The sequence below is a fragment of the Ahaetulla prasina genome, chromosome 2 (genome assembly GCF_028640845.1).
Source record: "Ahaetulla prasina isolate Xishuangbanna chromosome 2, ASM2864084v1, whole genome shotgun sequence".
In the NCBI taxonomy this organism is placed as follows: domain Eukaryota; kingdom Metazoa; phylum Chordata; class Lepidosauria; order Squamata; family Colubridae; genus Ahaetulla; species Ahaetulla prasina.
In genome coordinates this window covers 158591216-158618770 of record NC_080540.1, presented here as the reverse complement: position 1 = coordinate 158618770, position 27555 = coordinate 158591216, and the positions used below count along the sequence as shown (strand labels likewise).

At 38.7% G+C, this 27555-nt stretch overlaps 1 protein-coding gene across 1 annotated transcript; it reads right to left on the bottom strand.

Annotated features, from left to right (window-relative positions):
- Positions 1 to 4838: 4838 nt before the first annotated feature.
- LOC131192195 (keratin, type II cytoskeletal 5-like) lies at positions 4839 to 23172 on the bottom strand. The gene is made up of 10 exons (XM_058171123.1): positions 23151 to 23172; positions 21600 to 22064; positions 17517 to 17731; positions 15781 to 15841; positions 14419 to 14514; positions 12816 to 12980; positions 9467 to 9592; positions 8575 to 8795; positions 6427 to 6455; positions 4839 to 6313 (listed from the first exon to the last, which is right to left on the bottom strand). The coding sequence occupies exons 2-10, from the start codon at positions 22047 to 22049 to the stop codon at positions 6270 to 6272; spliced, it is 1407 nt and encodes a 468-aa protein (XP_058027106.1). The 5' UTR covers positions 22050 to 22064; positions 23151 to 23172; the 3' UTR covers positions 4839 to 6269.
- Between the last annotated feature and the right edge of the window lie 4383 nt (positions 23173 to 27555).

The window sequence follows — 27555 nt, the reverse complement described above, 5'->3', positions numbered from 1 at the left end:
TTTTTACTCATTCCCTGCAGCTGTAGGATTTTTGACCTGTGGTGGTGCAGTGGTTAGAATGCAGTGCTGCAGGTTACTTCTGCTGACAGCTGGAGGCCAGCAGTTCAGCAGTTTGAGGTTGACTCAGACTTCCATCCTTCTGAGATCGGTAAAATGAGGACTCAGATTGGCTCAGATTGCTGACTCTGTAAACTGCTTAGAGAGGACTGTAAAGCACTGTGAAGCGGTATATAAGTCTAAGTGCTATTGCTATTTGGCAAAAATTCCTTTTTGCTTTTAGATGCTAACTAGACCAGGGGTCTCCAACCTTGGTCCCTTTAAGACTTGTGGACTTCAACTCCCAGAGTTCCTCAGCCAGCTTTGAAGTCCACAAGTCTTAAAGAGACCAAGATTAGAGACCCCTGAACTAGACAACTCTGTGACTTATTGGGTCATCTGTTGTGAGAAAGGCAGGGCAGTTGGATGTGGCAAGAATGCACATTAAATTTTAGGTTGACCACATTTTTTTACCCCAATAGTAGACAGTTCCACGGTCATCTAAGAAGAATACTGTATATATCAGAAATAGAAAAAATATCTGCCAAATATCTTATAGTTGATAATGAAGTGAAAATGAAACAATTTCATTGATGGAGAGGAAAGATACACATTCTTGTGAATTTCAGAGAGATTTGATTTTTGACTTCCACTTTAAAGCAGAGTGGTTTTTTTTTAACCTAGCAAAAAAAAAAAAAAAAAGGTTTATCAGCTGCAGTCTCTTTGGTGTCTCTTTTGTCCCAGGCTGAAGGTAGTTTCTTCTTTGCATGCCAGATTACCAGGGAAACCATGTTAGCCGGGTATCTCACCACTGATGACCAATGGCTAGCAAACTTTTCAAAGAATGATTTTTTTTTAAAAGAAATGCTAAGTAAATTCTTGCTTCGCTGTTTATAGTTTTTACCCGTACTGGGGAGCGATGTTGCAATCTATGCATAGTCACTTAATGATCTATTTAGAATGGTGTGAAAAAACCCCGGCAGTGAAAAATGCTGAAAGTTGACCTCATTCTGGTGATAGAAAGCAAGGTTAGGTGTACAAATGCTGTTTTGCACCATCGGCATGTTCAGAATGCACTTTTAGTCCAAAAACCAATTACCTTAAGGGCATTTTGAAAATTGTGCCAGCATTATTTCATTAAACGTTTGGCACTGGCAACCGTCACCTTCTGAAAACACACACATTCAGGAAATGCGGTAAACTAGGATGTGGATGAAAGAGTAAAATATTGATTTTCATTTCTTTAATGACTCATTTACTAAACCAGAAATTGCCGGCTCTCATGCTCCCGAAGACATTACTTATTTAAATGTTCATTTTTAGAAATTGTTTGAAACTTGGGATGTAGAAGTATGTCTGTGGATAGTCACAAAGATTCAAAATGCATTAGCATTTTTTGCTTCATCTTTCAAACCCTGAGTCAAAAAACTTCATTTGGAATCAAAGGATGATACCTGAGATACAGCAGATACAATTGTATAATAATAATTAGTAATCAGAATGTTATTTATTATAATTTGCCTTTTATCCCATCAGATAAATTATAATTTGCCTTTTATCCCATAAGAGCTGAGGTGGTGCACTGGTTAGAGTACAGCACTGCAGGCTACTTCAGCTGACTGCTAGCTGCAGTTCGGCAGTTCAAATCTCACCGGCTCAAGGTTGACTCAGCCGTCCATCCTTCCGAGGTTGGTAAAATGAGAAGCCAGATTGTTAGGGGCTGACTCTGTAAACTGCTTAGAGAGGGCTGTAAAAGCACTATGAAGACTATATAAGTCTAAGTGCTATTGCTATTACTATAAGCACCCCACAATTTCTAACAATCCAAAAATAAAATATGAGCAATCAAAATCTAATTGAAAGCAATTATGATTATTAATGGTAAAGGAAACAGTATTTTTGACATATAAAATGCTAACTGTATTTTTATATGTACCACTCTCCCTCCCATTAGTTTTCTTAATGTACCAATTTTTATAACCTATTGTTGAACCAAGAATACTTTAATATTTATGCTATGAATTATGTGCCCATTTGTTTTTAAGCCTTTTCTTACTCTAGTATGTGGACTATTCTGACAACATGGATTAGTTGAGGATCTAACTATTTCCCCACTATTATTCAGATCGAATCGAGTAAAGCACACTATAAACAACTGAGATTGCAACAACTGGTTGAGAGAGCAGAGAGATGTTTAATAGCTACCACAATCCATTTGCTCAAATTAGACACCTAGCTGGTTAGATAAAACCCTTTCCATAATCTTAGAATATAAGTTTATTTAACCAAGGCATGAGGTTTATTGTTTACTATACACAGAACATATTGTTGCAGTTTAATAAATTTAAGAAGATGAAACAACTTTGTTTTTCAAGTTAATGCGTGCTATAGATAACACGATAGATATTATCTATAGTACACACCAGGACATTTAGTTGTACCTGGTTACAAGTTCCAAAATGTTCGAGCTCAAGAGAACTCTTGAACTATATAGCTACGGTAGTACATGAATTTGAAAACTTGATGTAAGTGGATTCTCCATGCCCTTACTATGACTGATATTGCAACATTTACATTTCACTCAATGGATTGAAGACTTGATTACATTTGCCACCTATTAGCGGGTTGCCTGTAGATGGAAGATTTTGGGTAGAAAGAATAAAGAAATATGGAACACATTGATACAAAATACAGGTGGTGAAAAAAGAATATACAGAAATGCATTACAACGTAATATATGTACCGGTAGTTGAATAATATTTACATGATATAAGTATATGGAATTATCTGTTAATTGCTATAATAATATACTTTGTTCCTTTCTTTTTCTTTTTTTTCCCACTAAAGCACATTTCATGTAGTTTTTGTATGTATTTGCATTATAATTATCTTTGTGTTTTCTTTCTTTTTGTTATTTTTTAAAAGCAATAAATATAAGTAGAACAAGCAAAGTGTTCTAAGCAAAAAAATCATCCTCTTGCTTTTCTCCTGCTGCACAGAATGTACCGACTAAAGCAGGGATGTCCAAACTTGGCAACTTTAAGATTTGGGGACTTCAACTCCCAGAATTCCTCAGCCAGCTTTGCTTTGCTGACTGAGGAATTCTAGGAGTTGAAGTCCCCAAGTCTCAAAGTTGCCAAGTTTGGACACCCCTGGACTAAAGGCTTTCATTTCATGTTAGGCTTGGTTGTTTGTGAAAAACAATTTGGATTTGATTGTTGGTATAGAAAAATACAGAGGTAAAACAAGTGATGGGGAGGAATCTGGATTATTACAATCCCCAGTCTGCATGGTTAATCCTGAAAGGCAGTGGGAATTGGGAACTAGCAACATCTGGAGGATCACAGGATCAATATTCCTGATTTAATACAATCCTTGCAAATTGATACGTTAGTTAACTGGCCTTTATAAAAACAGAGATTTATTTTTCCCAAATCATTGGAATGTTAAAAATAAATTATGCTAAAGAACTTTGCCGTTCTGTCCCTCAGCAGACAATTCTGTTTTCCCAAAACAATTCGGGTAGGTCAAGAAGCCAGCAAAAGAAATGTCAGGTTTGAAAATAGTCAGATCAGACTAAAGGTACCAGAGGAAAAAAATCCAGAAATTTTTTTTCCCACTACATCCCTATAAGAAAGGACAGAACTACTATAAAGGCACTGAAAAGCTTTAGAGAAGCTAAATGCTCTGCAGGCTTTTTTTTCTTCATAAAAAACAACAACTCACAAATCTATTTAATTCTGACAGTATTCTTTACATTCTTATATGACTCTGTTCTAATTAACCTGCATATTCATCATCCAGCATGATGAATCCTATTTCAACCCCTGATATTATCTACTAAATCTTACATAGAAAAATCTTGTGACGGCAGTCCCCACCCCAAGTTTTCTCCTTAACCTGTGGGAAATTTCATTCATTCAAAGGTAGCCAGAAATGTCTTACTTTTGCCATTGGCGATTAAACAGTGTGTATGTGACACAAGAGCTCATTGCACCGATTTATGCTTGACCATAATGAGAGATCTGTGGTTTGTAATGCAAGTTGTTTAGCTATCTGAATAAGCAGATCCAAGATACTGGGTTATTACAAATGCCAGACGGTTCATATGGATGTGGAATTTGATGCACTCTACATTTGTAGAAATACATTCCCCAAGATTAAAATGTCTACATGCTCTCCTCGGCTTATGCTGCAGTTATCTTTGTTTCTCCCTTTCTATGTCTGTTATAGTGACGCTTCTAGCTGAATATAGAAAAACAAAATGTATTTAGGATTGTACAAGTTGTACAAGTGGCGCCTTTCTGTTTGGTTTTTGGGGGAATTAAAAAAGAAACTTGTACAATCTGGAACTGAATTTTAGGCTCCCATTGGTGGTGCAGGTGCATAAATATAGAAATAGAATGGAGATACAGAAGTATTAACACAAGTGCCTGCTATATCATTGGATCTCTTTCCAAAACAGGAAGTGGTCATCTGCCATCTGTGTTCTGTCTATTCAGGCAGACCAAATCTAGGTGGTGATCCATGAACCTGTCAGGATTAGCAGGAAGCTGCGACCCTTCCCTGCCATAGATCTAATAATTAGAGTAAATTCTACCAGGTCCCAAATGAATTGGCATTCTATAATAGCAGCACAAACAATCGCTATAAGGCACTGCAATTCCATGCTGAACAAGCAGGGCTTTGCCTACTAATTTAAATAATCTATCTCTCCCTCCCTCTCCCTCCCTCCCTCCCTCTGCCCCCTCTCCTCTCTCTCTCTCTCTCCCCCCTCCCTCCCACACAAACACACACTTTAAAACACTAGGCTTTATAGAAGATGGGAGGAAATGGGGAGAAATGAGAAGCCTCTTCACCTGACCTTTTTTTATATTATTGCTGATCCATTATCATTATGTCAACTGAGCATGAGAAAAATGCAGTGATGAATTGACTAATTTGTTCTTTGCCATTCACCAGTCCCAACCAGGAGGAGGGGGGAGCATTTTAACCCATACTCATGATGAGTCCCACACAGAGATAGTGATGGTTAATGGCTTTGTTTCAAGAAAACAGGTTGGTCTGCACAACCAAAACTCTAGAAGTCCAACTTTTGTATGCATCCTGGCACTGCACAAAAAGGTGATGGAGTTGACTTCTCCCTACTGACCCATCTCTGTCCATTATTGAAACAGGTCACAATATTGCCCCAGAAGACTGCTTTCTATTGGTGAATATTAAGATAGAGCCCGTTAGCCTACCAGCAACCCATATTTTTTTAAGGATATGTCTACTTCACAGATAAAGTCTACAGTGGAACATAATGTGAAAATTTAAAATTCGTAGAAATGACAGTGAAAACAAACCAGCTTTATAAATAGTACTTTAAATTTGACAGTTTTGAGACAACCATAGTTAACTATAGTTTGTTGCCACTCATAAAAAGTGGAACCCAAGCCTTCCAATCAGCAAAGGAGACAAGATGAACAGAATAACAGACGAATTGGACATGATCTTGGAGGTCTTCTAGTCCAACCCCCTGTAGTCCAACCCCCTGTAGACCCTACCCCCTGTAGACACCCAGACAAATGGCTCTCCAATCACTTCTTAAAAAAATCTCCAGTGATGAAGCACCCATAACTTCTGAAGGCAAGCCATTCCACTGATTACTCATTCTTACTGTTCGGAATTTTTTCCTTAGTTCTAAGTTGGATTTCTCCTTAATAAGTTTCCAATATGTTACTTCCTGTCCTGCCTTCAGGTGCTTTGGAGAATGTGTTGACACCCACCCCCTTCTTCTTTGTGACAGCCCCTTAAATATGACTTAAATATGTCACCCCCTAATTCTTCTCTTTAATAGACTATACATTCCCAGTTTCTGCAACCATTCTTCATAAATTTTAGCCTCCAGTCCCCTAATCATCTTTGTTGCTCTTCTCTGCATTTTTTCCTAGAGTCTCAATATTTTTTTTGTATTATGGTGACCAAAACTGGATGCAGTTGAAAGGGATACTTGAGCCTGAAAGGAGACTAAGACTAATCTTATCATGATATTCAAATAAAACCATTGTTTCATGTGATTAATTTATAGTGAAGCCCCAGCTCCTTTTTGTATTAATTGCATTTGTGGAACCCAGGTTCCACAAATTCTCTGGCAGTCAGCTGATTAGATGCAACTTCTTCACTGGAGTTTCACATGGCAGCAGCAATCAGATTCCATATATGCATTCAGTGATTGGTGTTGCTTCATTTTAATGATTCATGTTATGCTGTGGATAAGTAGAATTTGTGAGTGCTGTAAAAAAATTGCATGATTCGGTGAGTGATTCTTGTGACATTTCCTGGAATTTATACTGAACAAAATTAAATGTTCAGAAAAAAGATTAGAAGAAAGTTCAGATTCCTTACCCATCCTCACAGTTCCTCCTCTGCGTATCCTGTTAAAACAAAGAGGAGAAAAAAAGAAAGAAAGGAAAAGACAGATGTTTCTTAAATTGCACAGCCTTGGATGCTCTGAGTTTTTAAAGATCTGTATAATACAGATATGCATTTTTCAGATTAGTTTGGAATTTCTACCAACAAGGAAATTCTTTAACAACTGAACACACACAGAGATGCAAAGATGCTTTGGAACAAAGAGCAAATGTCACATATTTGAACAATAAAACAAAACTCTTGACTTCCAAATATGACCTGAAACTACAACCGTTGGCCTTCTTGGCTAGGTATTCAGATAATTCTACTCGGGTTTCATCCATAGAGCAGCACTTTGAAGGGCAGCAGCTTTATGTGAAGGGGAGCAGTCACTCTCTGCTTTAGCTAGAACTGAACCAGTACACACTTGTCCTTACATCATTTCACATCATCCCATTGAGTCAGTCTCACAAAACCATCCAAGTTTAGCAAAGGAAGACCCTTTTTTTTAAAAAAGAAAACAAACCCAATTGGGAGTTCTGCTCCAGAAAAAAATCCCCCCACAAAAGCAAAGCAAACTCTACCAACACATAGGAGCTTTCCTGTAATGTTCTCCAATGTTTTTCTCACTATAGACTCATCCCCAGTAACTACCAGCAGTTCTTTGCATTAAGCCTATATTATTATTATTATTATTATTATTATTATTATTATTATTATTATTATTATTATTATTATTATTATTATTATTATTATTATTATTATTATTATTATTATTATTTACACAAAATGACAGTATACACAGCAAATGAGATAACTGTGATGGATTTCGTATCACAGATCACTAGTCGAACACTTCCCAAGCCTTTAGGACTGTGTGATGTCCTAAATGGATTATGCGAGCAGATCCCAGTAAGGTGGCCTTCTGCAGCTGACCAATAGTGATCTTGTCGGCGCCAATTGCTTTTAAGTGCTTGCCTAGGTCTTTAGGCACAGCTCCCAGTGTGCCGAGTACCACTGGAACCACCTGCACTGGTTTATGCCAGAGTCTCTGCAGTTCGATTCTCAAATAATAATAATTACTACTACTACTACTACTACTACTACTACTACTACTACTACTACTATTATTATTATTATTATTATTATTATTATTATTATTATTATTATTATTATTATTATTCCCGTATTGCAAGGGGCAAGGATGAAGGCGATGACTAGCTAAAGATCACGTAACTGGCTGAAAGTTAAGGCCATGCTAATGACAAAAACCTAAAATCTAGGAGCACACATGCTGGATTGGACCAAACCAGGATCTAAATCAGGGTCCTACTTGCATCAGAGCCAAGCAGGTCCCTCTTGAACACTCAGGAGACACTCAGAAGCAGATTCTATCCATTCCCTGATAGAGGTCAGACTCAGGCAGCTTCTGATCCTGAGGAAGATGCAGGTAACTTTGATTTGTACCTTTTAAAATAATATTTTACACAAATACCCATCCTGGGTACTGGTTGATTATTATCTCACCTTTATTACTTTATAAATTACTCAAGGTGGCAAACATAGCTAACATTCCTTTCTCCTCCTCCTCTTTTCCCACAATATCAACCCTGTCAGGTGGTTTGGGCTGAGAGAGAGTGACCGACTCAAAATCGCCTTGCTGGCTTTCATGCTTAAGGCAGGACTAGAACGCACAATCTCCTGGTTTGTAGGTCAGCTCCTTCATTACACCAAGCCTTTTTGTTTGTTTGTTTGTTTGTTCTTAAATGAACGAGCCAACCTGGCTTCTTAGTTTAAGAGCAAAAGAATAGTTTAACACAGGTTAACTAAGGATGGCTTAAGCCTTTCTCACTCAGCCATGTCGTTGGGGCAACTAAAAGCCGTTCCTGGTTTAGTTATTGTGGCACAACAACAGTGGAGTGAAAGTCTGCTGCATTGCACAACAAGCTCCACCCATTTGGACATGCGCATGATGTCAAGATAAAAGAAGCAGGCTTTGTCTGACAATAGCATACTGCTATTTTGTCAGATTGAAACCATTTTAAAAAACCCTCCCCAATATGGTGGCTGCTGCTGCTGAGGAGAGTGCAGTAATAAATAAAAACAACCCAGACTGTTTTGAGATTCTATTTGAAGAGTCACCTGTTCTCTTCTCCTTCCAGCATTGTTTTGTACGTTGCAATCTCAATATCCAGGGCCAATTTGGTATTCATGAGATCCTGGTAATCCCGTAAAATGACAGCCAATTGATCCTTGGAATTCTGTATGCGGTTCTGAAGGTCTGTTTGCTTTGCTCGGGCATCTTTCATCGCACGGTCTCCTTTATGTTCAACATCCCCAATGCCTATTTGCAAAGCAGCCGTCTGCAAAAACGAAATAAAAATAATTCCAGCTTCTATTCAGAAAACTGCAAAGATTACTTTGTGGTCTCTGCTCCTACAACCTAATTTTCAGTTGATTATATATATTGCAAGGCTAATATATTTAAATTTTGATTTTTAAATCTGTAGGATTGTAAGGATTGTAGAGATCCTCAAAGGTAAAACACTTGTATTAATGTTGTAGTCTTCATTACAACACTAGATTGAATGTAACACAATAGGTACTTTTTAACCAGGTATGTTTAGAAGTGCATTGCTTATAACAAAATGCTAAATATTAGTATTATTACTGTACTTAAATACAGTATTTAATTACTGTATTACTAAATACAGTATTAAATACAGGCTATCATTCTGTCTCTATTGTCACTGAAGAATAACATCTTGAGGGATCTGTCAGCAAGTCCAAATAGCAAAGGCATATATGACTTAACTTTTATTTATTTTTCAATATACAGAAATGGCACTCACATCCCACAGCCTGCTCATGTCATTTTGATTCCTGAAGTAGACTAGCATATTGTTCCCTCCTTGTTCAACAGTCGAATAAGCCGACTGACCTTGAGTAACATTGCTGTTACTCAACTTATTCTGAGAGAATATTCTGACAGAAATTTCCATGAACGTCTCTGGGAACGAATGGATTTTCTGACCTTTTTCTTCTCAGCATCAACTTTGCACTGCATCAGATGGATGACCCGGTTCAACTCGGTAATTTCACTATTGGTTTTTTGCAGGCTTTCGTTGCACTGGCATTTTTTGTTCTGAAGATCCTCAATCTAATAGCCAGAGAGAAGAACAAAAGAGCAATGGAACTATGTGATCTAGAAACATGAGTGATTGTTGAGTGACACTTGATTGACACTTGATTAGCTGTGACACTTGATTAGCTGTTAGAGTGACACTTGATTAGCTGTTGTGACACTTGATTAGCTGATACTTGATTAGCTGTTGAACTTCAGCCTTTTCAAAGGGAAGACATGGCTCCCTTGAGCAAAGGTTCTGCTGGGAACTAGCAGCTCCATCCTTACCTATAAACAGCCTTGAATCATCTGCCACTGTACAATTATCCAATTATTCAGATTTCATCTGAAGGGATTAGCTGACTCACAAGGTTGCAAAGTGACACATTTCTGAGATCTTCTCTAAGAGAGTATTGCCGAATGCTTACAGAGAAAAGAGGATTTATTCAAAATAAGCCACAAGAGCTAAATCCTTAAGTGATCCCTTCCTTTCACTAATACAGTTGGTCCTTGACTTATGACCACAATTGAGCCCAAAATTTCTGCTATTAAGTGAGACATCTGTTAAGTGAGTTTTGCCCCATTTTACGACCGTTCTTGCCACAGTTGTTAAGTGAAGCACTGCAGTTGATAAATTAGTAGCCCGGTTGTTAAGTGAATTTGGCTTCCTCGTTGACTTTGGTTGACAAAAGGTTGCAAAAGGGGATCACATGACCCTGGGATACTGTAACCATCATAAATACGAACCAGTTGCCAAGCCTCGGAATTTTGATCACATGGTCGTGAGGATGGTACAAAGGTGGTAACTGTGAAAAATGGTCATAAGTCACTTTTTTCAGGGCCATTGTAACTTTGAACAGTCACTAAGTGAATAGAATAGAATAGAATAGAATACAATTTTTTTTTATTGGCCAAGTGTGATTGGACACACAAGGAATTTGTCTTGGTGCATATGCTCTCAGTGTACATAAAATAAAAGATACGTTCACCAAGGTACAACATTTACAACACAATTGAACTGTTGTAAGTCGAGAACTACCTGCATATCCAAATACCAACAGTTCAGAATTGCCTTCTATAGTTTCTCCAATGCCAAAACCTGCACTTCAGGGGTGAAATGCTCCCGGTTGTGACCGGATTGCCCAATCCGGTAGCGATGGCGGCAGGTGGTTCGAAGAACTGGTAGCAAAAATCCCTGCCCCCCCCCATGCCCAGCTGAGCCGCGCAGTCATCAGAGGTTTTTTTATTATTATTTTTAAAAGCATTTTTTCTTCGGCCAAAAAAATGCTTTTAAAAGAAAAAAAAGCCTCTGATGATTGCGCGGCTCAGCTGGGATCACCAGAGCCTTTTAAAAGCATTTTTTTCTACAACCTCTTCAGCTGATGAGGTTGTAAAAATGCTTTTAAAAGGCTCTGACGATCCCAGCTCAGCTGCCTGATCGTCAGAGGCTTTTTTTTCTTTTAAAAGCCAAAAAAAATGCTTTTAAAAAAAACCAAAAGCCCCTGACAATCAGGCAACTCAGCTGGGATCGTCACAGCCTTTTAAAAGCATTCTCGGCCAAAGAGATTGTAGAAAAAATGCTTTTAAAAGTAAAAAAACAAACAAACTTGGCCTCGCCCACCCAGTTACATTACACCCCTCGCCAAGCCATGCCCACAGAACCAGTAGTAACAAATTTTACATTACACCACTGCTGCACTTGTAATAAGTACTTCTTAAGAAATTACCTTCTCAAAGCTATCCTAAACAATGCACCCGAAATAAACAAAATTTGGGGATGGGGGTGATGATGAGGTTTCATTTGTGTTGTAAATGTTCTACCTTTGATGAAGGTATTTTTTTCTTTTTCTTTTATGTGCACTGAGAGCATATGCACGAAAACAAATTCCTTGTGTGTCCAATCACACTTGGCCAATAAAATTCTATTCTATTCTTAACTTTTTGCTGGATAGTATCTAATCCACTTTGATCCAGTGGTTGAAGCATCAGGCTAAAAACCAGGAGACCATGAGTTCTAGTCTCTTTTTAGGCATGAAAGCCAGCTGGGTGACTATGAGCCAGTCACTCTCTCTCTCTCTCAGCCCAACCCACCTCACAGAGTCGTTGTTGTGGAAAAAATAGGAGGAAAGAGTATTAGGCATTTTCACCACCTTGAGTTATTTATAAAAAAAATAATAAAGGTGGGCTAAAAAAGAAAACTTCTAACAATAAAACTGAGATTCACTTGGTCCTACTATTTAGATTAATTTGTTGTGCTTGGATCCTTTGATTCTAGGCTGCAAACATTTAGCGCCAAATGCTGAGTCTTGGGAGTTTGTAAAGAAAAAACAACAAATATATATTGCAAATACAGTAACTGCCTACTCCACCATGACATCTTTGTATGCAGGGTGAGAAATAGGAGAGGTTGGGTTGGGAAAACTAAGCCACCATCTATTTTGATTCATTGGCGAGGTCTTGGTTTATTACTAGGATTTTTAGAAATACTCTAAGCCTGCCTGGTAATGATCTAGGAAATAATGTAATAAGCCATAAAATAAACATTAGAGTGTCTGCAGTATTAAGCTGGACTGACACGACATATGAAAATGAAGTAACTTCATTTCACATCTCTGTGACTACCGCTGCTGATATTTACAGGAATAGCAATGGCTCAGTGATTGAGGAAAAGATTAGTGAAAAGATATGAAACTCACTTCATCATATCCTCTGATTTGGATATTTTAATTGGCCACTTTGAACTATGTTATTGTGATATTGTCATTCTTCTAATTACCTACCAGGTTGAATAATGCATTTGATTGACTTAGAATTAATCAATCTTTGGCTTTACATGAGAGGTCCATGTGTCTTTTGGTGTGGACAGCTGCCGCCACTGCCAAGAATAGCATTGTTTAAATTAATAGACAGACAGCATAGTGTTGATTGGGAGAAAAGGCTGACGGAGCATCCTTAGTAACATGAAACCTACAAACTAACAAGAAGATGTAAATCACAAATCAAGACATGATACATTCTAGTTTTCTTTATTTTCTGGTTACCTATATCAGGGGTCTGCAAACTTGGCTCTTTTAAGACTTGTGGACTTCAACTTCCAGAGTTTCTCAGCCAGCAAAGCAGAGAGAGAAAGCTTTGCTGGCTGAGGAACTCTGGGAGTTGAAGTCCACAAGTCTTAAAAGAGCCAAGTTTGCAGACCCCTGACCTAGAACACTAAAAACCTGGAAGAGTCAACCACCTACTCCATGCCTTGGATACCTACCTGGTTTTGATAAAAAAGGTTAGCTTCTTCCTTGCTTCTTTGGGCAACGTTCTGATACCAACAATCAATGTTCTTGATGAGGATGTCCATGTCCAAGTCTCTGCTGTTGTCCATATTGAGCACCACAGCTGTCTCAGAGGGATGGCAGTGCAATACAGCACGTTCCTGGAAGTGCACAGAATCTGCTTGAGATCATAACTCAGAGCAATGGAAGTGACATTAACAGTCTGTCTGGAAAATTAGTGGACCAAGGTTAATTGCACATCTAATTTCTGAGCAATTGATGGCATTGATGCATCATTTTAATGAAGATCACTTTTGGCATGCAGCTGATGTCAAGCCTATCTTTCTTTTATGTCACAAAAGTCTCATCAACCTTTCCAACATTTCATAATTTTAAAAATTATATAGTAAACTCAAGGCACTAAATATACTTAATACTTTTGCTTTCCACATACCTAATACTTTTGCTTTTCCCCCACAACAACCCTGTGAAATAGAATAGAATAGAATATAATTTTTATTGGCCAAGTGTGATTGGACACACAAGGAATTTGTCTGGGTGCATACGCTCTCTCTGGGTGTACATAAAAGAAAAGATACCTTCATCAAATGGGTTGAGAAAGAAGGACTGACTTTCATGCCTAAGAGAGACCTAGAGTCAGGGGTGAAATCCAGCAGGTTCTGACAGGTTCTGGAGAACCGGTAGCAGAAATTTTGAGTAGTTCGGAGAACCAGCAAATACCACTTCTGGCTGGCCCCAGAGTGGGGTGGGAATGGAGATTTTGCAATATCCTTCCCCCAGGAGTGGGGAGGGAATGGGGATTTTGCAGTATCCTTTCCCTGTCACGCCCACCAAGCCACGCGCACAGAACCAGTAGAAAAAAAAATGGATTTCACCACTGCCAAGAGACCACTATCTCCCGGTTTCTAGGCCAGGATTTTGACCACTACATCAAACTGGCTTCATAAAAATCATATAAATTGCACAAAAAGTATTTGTAGGTTTATCAAATTCCAAATGTTCTTTTAAACGACTGGGGGAGTTAATCGAGTTGCTTGCTCAGCCCTAGCAGCACATTTGTTAATTCAGCTAAAAGTCCCTTTCTAGATTTATTCTAGTTGTATTAAAGCAGCCAAAAGGAGATCCAAAGAACTTGTTGCTAACTGGATCTCTCTGCCCTTCCTGTGTCCCCAACATGGAGAAAGTGGAGGAGAGTGGCAATCTAAAAGACAGTGTCTATTGAAAAAGACTGATCCTTATGTGAAATCCCTTCATGAAATAATGACAGAGGGATCAGTAAGATGGATGGATGGATGGATGGGAGGGAGGGAGGGATATAATTTAATAATTTAGGGACAAAATAGGAGGAGGGAGGAATATTAGATCCATTCACTGCCTTGAGTTATTTATAAAGGTGTGATATCAATAAAATAAATAAATATTTGGCATTTCAAAAATCCTTAGGTTATGGGTCTAATCATTGCTGTTTGCAACAATAACTCTCCAGTAAATATGTCCTAGCTATCAGTGATATGCAATGAACATTCTGGTAGTAACGCCTAAGAGTTGTTTCTCACATTGCAATTTGAGGATACAGACCTCCATAAAAAAATATTTCAGGAACTCCTTATTCTCCATCAACAACTCCCTCTTCAGTTCCAGTTCCTTCTGTTGTTTAAATTCATTATCTACTTTCTGGAGGGAGGGAAAAGACACTGATAAAAATATACGAAACTTCAAAATCAAAGAGAATACAATAGCAATGAGAGATTTGATTCCAATCTTGGGGAAGAACTTTTAAAAGAAATTGGATTCTGAACCTTTGCACTGTAGAACTTTTTTCAGAGTTTTCAGAAGAGAGGGTTGGGCAAAATAAATTTGGTACAATGTATTTTGCTGCAGTAGTAGATTCCTGAACTTGGCAGCGAGTAAAACAAGATAATCTCCAAAGGCTTTTATTTGGCTGTAAACCACCCTGAGTCCTTCGGGAGAAGGGCGTTATAAAAATCTAATAAATAAATAAATAAATAAATAAATTTTTAAAAAAAACCGCTTATATTCTGTGATTCTATTATAACTTGCATTTTGAATTCAGTGTTATTTTGTTTTGTACTTTCTCCCATAATTTTTTTGCTATGCAGTACACGCTTATTCATTTGTTATGCCTGAACAGGAGACTGTTTTATAAGTACAGAATAAATGTGAAGGAAGCACGTTCTCACATGTATAATAATGCATCCCTGCGCATAAGAACCTGATATACATTGTAGCAAGCAACCAAATTATGGCTTTTACAGAGAATGACATTCCCAGTATGTCTCCGGAAGAGTTTGTCCCTGAGGTCATAGGTGTCCCTACCTCAATGACATTTTATAAAATGGTAAAAATAGTCTTCTTCAAGAGAGTCCTGCCATCTGCCTGAAATAGCAGCAGTGTTGGTTTGATTAGCAGTATTTGTTGGTCTCAATGGTTTCGTTTTAGGAATATGTTAAAGTTTTGCCTGACTGAAATCTGTCTAGAATGGTGAGAGGAGACAGCATCCATAAATCCATAAGAGAGCTTTGTGTGTGTGTGCATTCTCTTTTTAATGTAAAGATATGCCCAGAGTCAACCATTCTCTGCACGTTTAGTATGAACATGCAGACAAAACCCCTTAGGAATGAACAGAGCGACCTGTCAGTGTTTCTAATATTGGGATTATAGCTGGCAGAATTCCAGGCAAGTTCTATGAAGTTAATTAGGAAGAATAATTCAATGGGTATTGTACCCTTAAGCACTATGGAATGTCAATGGGAAAGCAATGGGCATTGCATACTCCGTCTAGCAAAAGAAGTGACGATGTAAGTGGATTTATCTCTGTCACTAGAATTAAATAAGTATAGGCAATTCTTCTATTTATTCCTCTATTTGTACTAACTCAGGTGTTGTTGTTTTAAAGGGCAAATCACTTGATTTACTCACCTGCTTGAGCAGGACAAACTCATTCTCTAAGTGTTCTTTTCTACTACTCTCCTCTTTATATCTTGCAGGATATCAAAAAGCAAAAGCAGGTCAGAAAAAAAAAAGAAACCAGTTTAGTGACAAATAATAATAACAATATTACACACACACACACACACACACCCTGTTTTCCCCAAAATAAAACATCCCCTGATAATAAGCCCACTTGGGCTAACAAATAATAAATTAGTTGGGTTTATATTCTGCCTTTCTACTAGAAGTTCAAGACACTGTGCATATCGCTTCTTCTCTAATTTTCCCATAACAACAACCACCCTGTAAAGTAGCTTGGACTGAACAACTGGCCCAAAGTCACGTTTCCATTGTTAAGGGCAGACTTCAGCTTGGGTTGTTTCAGTCCTAGTTCAACACTTCAACCAATGTGCTCCACATTGTACAATACAGTGCTAGGAATTCTCTTCCAGACAAGAAAATGGTTGCTAAAGTTATTGGCATAAAGTGGTGAAACAATAAATTTGTTCAATTTCAGTTTCTATTCCCCCAATATTGTTATTGAGCATAGACATAGCATCTCACTGCAATTCTTTAAATATACAGGATCAAAGATACGGCTGCCTTAAAGAATTGTGGACAGGATTGTTTAGTTAGTTCAGTTAGTTCTCAACTTACAATATTCCTTCAGTGACTGTTAATGTTACAATGGCATTAAAAAAATGTGATTTACAACCAGTCCTTGCACTTACAACCATAACAGCACCCCCAGAGACACATGATTGGGTACTTGGCAACCTCTATGTATTTATGACAGTTGCAGCATCCATGGGTCATGTGATCACCATTTGGGGACCTTCCCAGCTAACTTCTAACAAGCAAAGTCAATGGGGGAAATCGGATTTGTTTACGGACTGCATCGTTGGCTTTAATAATTGCAGTGATTTACTTAACAACTGTGGCAAAAAAAAAGTCACAAAATCGGGCACAACTCAGTTTATCAACTGCCTTGCTTAGCAATAAAACTTCTGGTCCCCATTTTGGTTGTAAATTGAGGACTACCTTCAGGGATGGGATTCAAAAATTTTAGCAACCGGTTCTCTGCCCGGTTGCTGGGTGGGCGTGGCCATAGTGGATGTGCCTATCCGGCCTCCTGCACCACAGCAGGGGGGGCATTTTCATTCTCTCCAAGCTCTGGAGGATTTCCTCAAGCCCCCAGGAGGGCGAAAACAGCCTCTCCCAGGCTCCAGAGACTGGAAATGGGCCCATTTCTGGACTTCCGGAACTTCCTGGAGGCCCATTTTTCACCCTCTCAGAGCCTCTGCATGGGCACTGCATTTACTTTGCATCCAAAATGGGCTGCGTGGAGACTCCTGGGAGGGGAGGGGTGGGGTGGGCACGGCCAGCCAGTCCTTGCAACTTCCGGTTCGGCAAATCAGATGTAAAATTAACATCTGGTTTGCCTGAACCGGTCCGAACCGGCTGAATTCCACCCTTGACTACCCCTGTTTAAAATCATTTGAGGATGATGCCCAACCTTAGTTGAAGGTAACTTTGCAATATCTCAAAACTGTCCCCCATTTTTTATCATTAGCTGTTGCTCAGAGGAGAGAAGGAAGAGAAGCAATATCCTACAACTCTCTCTTCTGGGCGAAGACTTTTCAGTGGAGTAAGCCTCCTTCACCATCCGTTCACTGAAAAGAAGAACCACAATGCGCAATCAACCTTCTTATGAGATCGCTTACTTGTTTTGGTACTCCTCAATCAGCTCCTGCATTATTCGCTGCTGGTTTTCCAACTTATTCTTTTCATTAAATATATAATCATTTTTTTTCCTCAGATTAGCGATGTAGTTTTCGAACAGAATGCTCAAATCTTTCTTAACCATTGGCAGTTTCTGGTTTTGCAGCAGTTCCCACTTGGTTACCAGCATCTTGTTTCTTTGCTCCAGGCTTCTGACCTAAAATGCAGAGAGAATAAAACTTGGCGCATTGCTGATCAATTCCTGAGGCTTTGAGAAGCAAACTATTAATACAATGTTTTAGATTTTGGCTAAGAAAGGGGCACCTTTGACTTATAAGGCTCATCTGTCGGGTAGGATTTCCTAATTCAACATGCTAAATTCTTCCAACCTAATGTAACTATCAGCTTTACCAGGTAGACTAGACCAGAGGTCTGTAAACTTTTTTTAAATTTAAGTCTTCTTTTAAGACTTGTGGACTTCAACTCCCAGAGTTCAGAGTGCAAATAATAATACATGGTTTGATCCTTAGTGGTATAATGAGATGTCATTGATGTAGCCCACTTCCAAATATCTCCACATTCAACTTCTCTGTTTCACTAACCTCTCCAAAACACTTTCCTTTTCCCACCTTTTTTGCTGGCTGAGGAACTCTGGGAGTTGAAGTCCACAAGTCTTAAAAGAGCCAAGTTTGCAGATCCTAGGACTAGACAAAGAACCATGGCAAAATGAGCTAATTTTACTTTATTGTAAAGCTGTATCATAACAGAAACTTACAAGTCTGAAAGTAGCCGGAGAACTTAGTGATGTCTCCTGAGCCTGTTGTTCTGCTCACTATGCAGCTGCATCCTATTCTCTCTCTAATTTGACCATTCTCTAGGCAGCATCTAACCATTACATCACCCCTCATTTAAATCATATTTTCCTCTTCACTAAAGAAAGCCTCAGGTATCTCTCCTAAAGTCTTCTAGGTAGATAAAAGGTGGTGGAAAAGAGTGGGGATTTCAGAAACTGAAGGAGCTTCCCCAATACCATCTAGTCAAGTAGAAATTGAACAAATGTCTATGGAGATTCTTAGTCGTCCAGATCATGGTTGTCCCAAAGGTGCTTTTTCAAGCACCTTTTTTTTTCTTTGAAGACATTTCACTTTTCATTCAAGAAGCTTCTTCAGCTCTGACTGGATGGTAGGGAATGGAGGGATTTATAGTCCTCGCAGACAGCTGGTCAGTTGCATTTTTTTTAGCAAGTCGTTGAGGCCACTGAAGGTTTATCTGTGTCATCAGGGTCACCTGAGTAGTGCAAATGGGTGTGGAGCCTTCTTGGAACTGTTGAAAAAGCACCTTTAGAAATTTGGATGTGTGGAGATTGAGCCCAGCCTCAATCTCCTTCCACCATTTTAGGATTATATTTAATGCAGTAGTGACTTCCCAAAGGAAGAACTTCCCAGATGTTGGAGGCCGTCTCTCCCCTAAGACTGAATGAGCCAAAAAATGGTCCTGCTGCAGCAGAAGGCGCCCAAACCAAACCAAACTAAAGCTCAAGGCAGTGACTCAGGCACAATAACAGTAAGCCCTCTTCTCTATGGGTTTGTAGGAGGAGCTTTTGATTTGTTAATGAACTTGCTATTTTTCTATGTAGCATGTATGGGTGGCTCATTCTAATCCTCAGTGAATGTCAGTAATTCCCTGAGATAACTCAGTGAATGTGTTGATTGTGTATATTGAGCATGGACCAAAGAAGCTGATGAAACTGAAGCAGCCTTGCTCATTCTTCTCCACATCTGCTATCAAAAGAGTCTGGCATTCCTGGAAGCACAAGGGCCGTATCAAGAGAAGCTCCAGGATGGAGAACCCTTCCAGTTAGAACGGTATACAACTGGCATAGGCTTCTAATGTCCATGGGCTGATTTTGCCTAGCAAAGATGGGTCATGAACCCAAGCCTAATGTGAGAATCTGGATTTTAACTCTGAAAACAGCCAGAAGCTTGGACTAAAATGTTCCTTGAGGAAAGCTACACTCTTTGTCCTGATTACACTTCTCACTAATCTAGTAAGGATGCAGAACGTTAGTATGATAAGCTAGGTTCAAATGTCTTCTCAAAGTGGCTGAAAGACTTTAAGCCAACTCCCATCACTTGAGTCTCCCTCTGAGAGGCCATCTACTGTCCTTTAACCAATTTGGAACATAGGAATACTAATCGCAGCACACATAGCACCGAAATTAAGGGTTGTGAGTGTGTATCTATACATGTGGCTGTGTTATATAAGATAACTGCTTACATCAGGGTCACAAACATATGGAGAAATGGCATGTCTGAATTTAACTATACTGAAAAAACCCCAATGTTTATATCAAAAAAATATGTGGAAGCAGATTGCAATATATTAAGAATTGGGAAATTTATGGTCCTCCAGATATGTGTTCAACTATTCTCCCATCATCTGCTGTTTTAAAAGTGTCAGCTGGGCCTCCTGGGAGTCTTTGTTTAGTAACAACTGGACCACTGGCTCTCCAGTCTTGCATCATAGTTGCAGGTCTGCTAGTTTTATTTGCTGATGAGCAAGGTTTCATTTAAGGATAAGCACCATTAAGATGGTGCTCATCCTTAAATTTCTTACAAATCACTTTTTCTTACAAATCACTCCCATTGCCTTGGAAACACTGAGCCTTACCAAATACTTTCCAGAATTTTGAAAACATTTACTTCCTTCTCTTGCTTCAGCTTTGATCTAAAGCCTGGAATTAAGAAGCAAGTCTGCAAACAAATCGTTAAAGTTGGGTCCTTTGAAGTTGAAGAACAAAGATTTGCAACTCTCCATATGGTGAAAATAATTGTACATCTTACAGTACCTTTCCTTGGGCTATTCCTTCTTTTTTTTCTGTTATGAATTATAGGTGTAGGCAACTAACATCAAACAGGGTTTCCAGGTCAGGGCTATAAAAGTGCAGAATTGAATCTGGAGCTTCCAGAGAGGCACTGAAAATTAGCTGAGAGTTCAATCAAGATCATTCAGTAGAAAAATGTGACACAATTAAGGCTCTTCCACCTCACTGTGCTGCCAAAAAGCTGAGGAATTCTATGTTAATGCCCTCTCCTTTATCTTCACCGTACCTCTATACATTAGGCTGAAGATAGTGAAACTCAAATCAGTTTAAACTCATGCAGCTGGATTCAGCTCAGCTGAAGAAACAATTCAAATACTTTGTTAGGTCAAATTGAATGTTGTGTGTGTCTCTGTGGTTTCACTCTAACAGTATGTTCTTATGTAGATCAATCCGCTCTGTACTCATCAGCCGTGGGAGGGAGAGGAGACCAGATGCTTTTAAAAATGTGCTGTCTCCCTTGTCTGCTTTTACATAAAAAAATGAATTCCAGCAAGAATTCCAGACCCAGAATTCCAAACATAGAATTCGCAAATAATAATACATGGTTTGATATCTCCACATTCAACTTCTCTGTTTTACTAACCTCTCCAAAACACTTTCCTTTTCCCACCTGGGTGGCTTTAGACTTTGCGTGAATGCCTAGACTATGCTAAATTCTAAGCCTGTTAACAAGATACAATTGCCGTGTGCCTGTAACATACTTGAGCCAAACAAATAATCAGTTTTACAGTTTTAGACGCTGGCCTGGCTCCAGTGGTGGGATTCAAATAATTTAACAACCGGTTCTCTGCCCTAATGATTTCTTCCAACAACCAGTTCACCAAACTGCTCAGAAAGTTAACAACCGGTTCTCCCGAAGTGGTGCGAACTGGTTGAATCCCACCACTGCCTGGCTCCCACCGTATGCTGAATCACAAAATAGACAATTCTGTTTCTCAGCCTCCTTTAGAAACTGAACCATTTGCTCACGACGCTCATAGCTACTACGCTGTTTTGCAAGACATGTTTAAACCAAGCCTTAGTATCCCCAAATCCATACATAACACAATACTCAGTACCTCCTGGAGTGAGATAACAAAGAGACATTTATGATTCTCGCCTTCAGTCCCTGAATATTCAGCCATGTGTATAGTTCCTTCTGCCTCAAATCAAAATTAGAGGGGAGGGGGGGCGGGGAGGAGGAAGGGAAGAATTAACTCACCTTGTCAATGAAGCTAGCAAATTGTGTGTTCAGGTCTTTCATTTGATCCTTTTCATGGACTTTGACTTGATGATCATGTGGATCAACTCCCAGATAGAGGGGTTCTAAGAGCAGCTTGTTAATGCTAACCTCGAATAACCCGTCATTTCTATAGCCTGACTTGGAAATGTCTGTATATCCAGGACTGTAGCTATCTGCCAGAAAGCTATGGTCTGTAACACTTTCCATATCTAAACTACTACCTCTAAAGTTTTTCGGCTGGTGGCCCGTGTAGCAGGAGATCCTGTGATTTCTCCCAAAGTTATGGAAACTTTTGCTGCTGTTGCCTCTTTTGAAGGAGGAGTTGGCTGAGTGGGGTTGCGTCCCATTGATCTGGGACTCATCACTGCAGCCAATGGTGGAGACTGAAGATCTTCGCCGGTTCTCAGGAGGAAGGGGCTGCTGGTCCATTGTGTCAGAAGAGTGCTTGGAGAAAAATGGGAGCCACAGGAGGAGAACAGTGAATGAAGGAACTCCTTTCATGCAAGACATAAAGCAACTCCTTATATGCAGAAGGAGAGACTTGATGGCACTGTTAATTTCGGGTATTACTGGGTCTGCCTAGCCTGGCAGCAAAATCTTGAACCCAGAGGCTGTTGTAGGAAGTAAATGAAAATGGCTGGGAAGAATACAAAAGCTCAGGGAATCTCTTCATTTAAAAGGGTTGCCAGTCAACATTTGCCTTATAATTGCTTCCCTTTTATTAGTATTTTCAAGGTAACTGAAAGATCTTACGCTCAAAGCATTTTTGGAATGTGAAGCAATTTTTTCTTTCTTTCTTACATTGTGTGTTCCATGCCAAAGGTTAGGCTTCCTTCTGCGATCGTGCGCTTACTTTGGATGCACAGAGAACATTCCATGTTCCTGCTATACCAGGGGTCAGCAACCTGCAGCTCTGGAGCCGCATGTGGCTCTTTCATCCCTCTGCTGTGGCTCCCTGTTGCTGGTTGGCTCCACAATTGATAGGGCTTTCGGTTAGGATAGGTAGAGGAAAAAGGATGCCGCGCTAGGAGGAGACTCTACGGTGGGGGGAACAGACTTCCAGTCAGCAGAGGAAAAAGGATACCGTGCTAGGAGGAGACTCTATGATAGAGGAACTGGACTTCCGGTCAGCAGAGGAAAAAGGACACTGCGCTAGGAGGAGACTATGATGGGAGAACCGAACTTCAGGTCAGCTCCAGAATTGAACGGGGGCTTCTGGTTAGGATCTTTGTGGCTCTTTGAGTGTTTAAGGTTGCTGACCCCCGTGCTATACAGTAAATAAATTGATAGCAATATACAGATAGTCCTTGATTTACGACCTCATTGAGACCAAAATTTTGGTCATAAGTCGAGACACCCACATGGCCCAACCAGCACCATGTGGTTACATGATGATGTAACCACAGGGTAAAGGAGGCATCACAATGTTTTACAAGGACCAGGAATGCTTTATGGGCTCTAACTAAAGCACCCTTTCTGAAGCTGTAATAACTTTGGTCATTGAACCACCGGTCATAAATTGAAACCCACCTGCAAGTGAAGAGAGAAAAGCCCTTTCCTCCCCTCCCAACTCTGCAGCAAGTAGAAATAAAGATGTTCAGTATAAAGGTGAATCTGATAAATCTCCCATCAATTTCATCACCAAAAATATGGTGCTTTGTATTCTACTTTTATTTTCTATAGATTAAAGCCTTCATTCATAATATCCCCTCCCTATTTTTGCCATAACAACCCTGTGAGGTGGGTTGGGCTAAAAAGAAAGAATGAATGGCTCAAAATCACCCAGCCAGTATTTATGCCTCAGGTAGGACTACAATTCACCCTTGTCTGAATTCTAAGTCAGCAACTTAACCACTGCACCATACTGGCTCATGGGGAAAAAACATGGGAAAGCTGGCCAAAAGTTAACAAGTTTTGTATCCAACTGCTAATGTTTCTTTCCCAAGAGCAAGAACAATTAATTCTAATAGAAGTGAACAAATAGTCCCAAATCCTTGTTTTTACTCTGAAATTCCAACCTCATCAAATATGACATTTGACAGATGTGCTGCAGCATCTTTTTTTATTTGTTTAATTGCATGGTCCTATGCCCTAACATCTGGTCTTTAAAAATTGCATTATTCAGCACGTATCTTTTTCTAAGTGCATGCAAAGAGGACAGAACAACTTTCTACAGTGCTGAGAAAGTCAAGAATTGAGAACATGACAGACTTGCTTCTGGACAAATGGAAGAGCTTCTTCTGACCTTTTTCTTTTGAGGTTCCTCAGAAGAAAGTGAACATCCATAAATTATATTTTCTACCCCTAACTTCACCCTCAGTGCAGAGGTGGGTTTCAGCACAATCTGACCAGTTCTGGAGAACTGGTAGCGGAAATTTTGAGTAGTTCGGAGAACTGGTAAATACCATTTTTGACTGGCCCTGCCCCCATCTATTCTCTGCCTCCCGAGTCCAGCTGATCAGGAGGAAATGGGGATTTTGCAGTATCCTTCTCCTGCCATGCCCACCAAGCCATGCCATGCCCACCAAGCCACGCCCACAGAACCAGTAGTAAAAAATTTTGAAACCCACCACTGCCTCAGTGTAAGTCTGGAGAATCCAGTTCCATTCCACAAGACAGATCATTCCATTCAGGGAAAGCCTGGATGTAATTTAATTCTTAAATTTTTTTCCAATGCCATTGATAATCATTAGCTTGGAAGACCAAAACTGGAGAATATGCAGTTGTGGAAGAATTGACTGCATATATTCATAAGAGAGGTCTAAGCAAATTCAAGGAGTAATGGCTCCCTGTATACAAGGTACCACACAGCGAGGGAATTTAAGACTTAGATTATGTTTTTTTTAAAAGAGAAACTGTTAAAAATAATTAAAATGATCTAAACAGAAATGAGTAATAATTATAGAATTTGAAAGCATAGTATAAAATTACTTAAGTGACCCAACAGATATATAAAAAATAATATAAGAATTATAATCAATGCATTAGAATATTACGAAGCCCACCCTGAAAAACAGGTAGCTGTGTTTTTTTTGGATACACAAAAAGCTTTTGACAACTTAAACTGGGACCTTATGATAAACCAATTAATAAGAATGAATTTTGGAGAAAAATTTATAGATACGATTAGAGCCATATATACTATAAAGGTAAAGGTTCCCCTCGCACATATGTGCTAATCGTTGCCGACTCTAGGGGGCGGTGCTCATCTCCTAGCCCCTGAGCCACCGCTATATATATACATATACATATACATATACACGTGTGTGTGTGTGTGTGTGTGGTATATACTATACATAGACATTAATGTCCCAAATTAGAGATAATTCGGAAATAAAGGGATTAAAAATTAAGTCACAAGAATATACGGTCCAAGCATTCGCAGATGATCTGGCATTTATTATTGAGGAACCTTTAGAATCTGAACCTATTTTATTACAAGACATAAACCAATTTGGCGTGGTAGCAGGATTTAAAATGAATCAAGACCAAACTAAAATATTGACTAAGAATTTAAACAATAGAAAGAGTGATCAACTAGAGGAGGAGCTGGGAATTTTGAGAACAAAGAAAATTAAATATTTAGGAATTTGGCTATCAGAAAGATGTACTAACATAAAGAGGGACAATTATGATATACTCCTATTACAAATACAAAAAGATTTGGATAACTGGACTAAATTACCAATATCATTAATTGGCAGAATTTCAACGATAAAAATGAACATATTGTCCAAATTACTATATTTATTCCAAAGAGTACCAATAACATTAGGAAAAAAATTTTTTTGAACAACTGAACAAATTAACATCAAAATTCGTATGGTCAGGGAAAAAACCGTGCATTAAATTCAAATTACTGCAAGGTAGCAGGAAAAAAGGAGGTTTTGGTTTACCAGAATGGGAATTTTACTATCAAGTGGCATCCCTAACATGGCTTAAAGATTGGATACAACTTAAAAACAAGTGGATATTGATGATAGAAAGTCATGACCTCCAACTCGGTTGGCACAGCTTTCTATGGGATGGGAAAAATAAATCACACACTTATTTTCAATGTCATAAGGTTAGGGATGCACTACTGAAAGTATGGGAAAAGATTAAAAAGAACCATTATATGAAAGTCCCAGTTTGGTTGTCTACAATGGAAGCAACGATACATCCAAATACCACAGACCTAGATAAAATGGTGAGATACAAAGATTTATTAGACAAAAAAGGAGAATTAAAATCAGTACAAGATCTGAAAAAAAAAGGAATAAATTTGGAATGGTGGCCATATTTAAAAATCAAAACTAGATTTAAAAAAGATAAGGAACAATTTGGCATAAACAGGAAACAATTGGAATTAGATAAATTAATATTAGGGGATGCGGTGGCTCAGGGGCTAGGACGTTGAGCTTGTTGATCGAAAGGTCAGCAGCTCAGCGGTTCAAATCCCTAGTGCTGCCATGTAACAGGGTGAGCTCCTGTTACTTGTCCCAGCTTCTGCCAACCTAGCAGTTTCAAAAGCACGTAAAAATGCAAGTAGAAAAAATAGGGACCACCTTTGGTGGGAAGGTAACAGCGTTCCGTGTGCCTTTGGCGTTGAGTCATGCCAGCCACATGACCATGGAGATGTCTTCGGACAGCGCTGGCTCTTTGGCTTTGAAACGGAGATGAGCACTGCCCCCTAGAGTCGGCAACGACTAGCACGTATGTGCGAGAGGAACCTTTACCTTTACCTTTAATATTAGAACTGGGAAGAAAAATGATCACAAATATTTATAATTACTTATTAGGATACAAATTGGAAGAAGAAACAGTAAAGGAAATGATGATAAGTTGGGCTAGGAATTTCGGACATACCATAGAATTGGATAAATAGGAAAAATTGGGGGGGGGGAATTATAAATTGACCATGGCAGTATCATACAAAGAAAACAGCTATAAAATGTTTTATAGGTGGCATTTAGCACCAGCGAGATTGGCAAAAACCTATCACCCCAATGTTGCAGATGTGATCAAAAACTAGGGACATACTACCACATGTGGTGGATGTGTCCTAAGGTGAGGAAATTTTGGTATAAAATTAAAGGGTGGTTGGAAGAGATTACACTTCAAAGGATGGATTTTAAACCAGAGATGTACCTCCTTGGAATGATTGATAGAAAAATGGAAAAAAATCTGAATTATATTATATTGCATATTCTAACGACAGCTAGAATCACTCTAGCGCAAATGTGAAAGTTGACCAATACACCATCGGAAGAAATAATAATTTAAAAAATCCTCGAATGCACCAAAATGGAGAACGTGTGGAACAGGTTTTATACATGGTTAGAAAACAGAAATCAAATTAAGAAATAAGTATATAAAGTGAAATTTGATATTAATACACAGGATATAAATGTCAATAATGACCCTGCTTACAAAAAGGTTAATTATGAATATTTAAAAATAAAGAGAAAGAGCAGGAAGATAAAAATTAAGAGTAAAGACAAAGTAAATGAAAGTTGCAATTTGTATATATCTGTTGTTAGTATTGTAATTTAACATTTGATGTAAGTGTATGTAGTTTTTTTTCTTGTTTTCTTTTGTTATTGTGTGTTTGGTTTTAAAAAAGTAAAATACTCAATAAAAATTATTTTTTATAAAATAAAATTACTTAAGTGGTGGTTAGCAGTTGGAGAAAAAAAGAAAATAAAGTTTAAAAAAAAAGGGGAACAAAAGTGGAGAGCTACTTGAATGTTTTTCCTTATAGGCAGTTTTTTTCTATTACTTTTTTTTCATTGTTTTCATTTTTGTTAATCACTACATCATTTGAGTTCTCACTAATCCTCACCTCACCTCAATGTAAATTTTATCCAACAGCAATCATAATGATACACAATTAATTATTTTATATGTACTGTATACATAAAAGATTAATACCAACATTGATGAGTTAGGAATT

Coding starts and splice junctions, on each gene's coding strand:
- LOC131192195 (XM_058171123.1), bottom strand. CDS start 22,049: ATGGACCAGCAGCCCCTTCCTCCTGAGAACCGGCGAAGATCTTCAGTC. Junction 15,842..17,516: donor ATTGAGGAGTACCAAAACAA/GTAAGCGATCTC, acceptor ATATCCTGCAAG/ATATAAAGAGGAGAGTAGTA. Junction 6,456..8,574: donor CTGGAAGGAGAAGAGAACAG/GTGACTCTTCAA, acceptor TTGTTTTAACAG/GATACGCAGAGGAGGAACTG.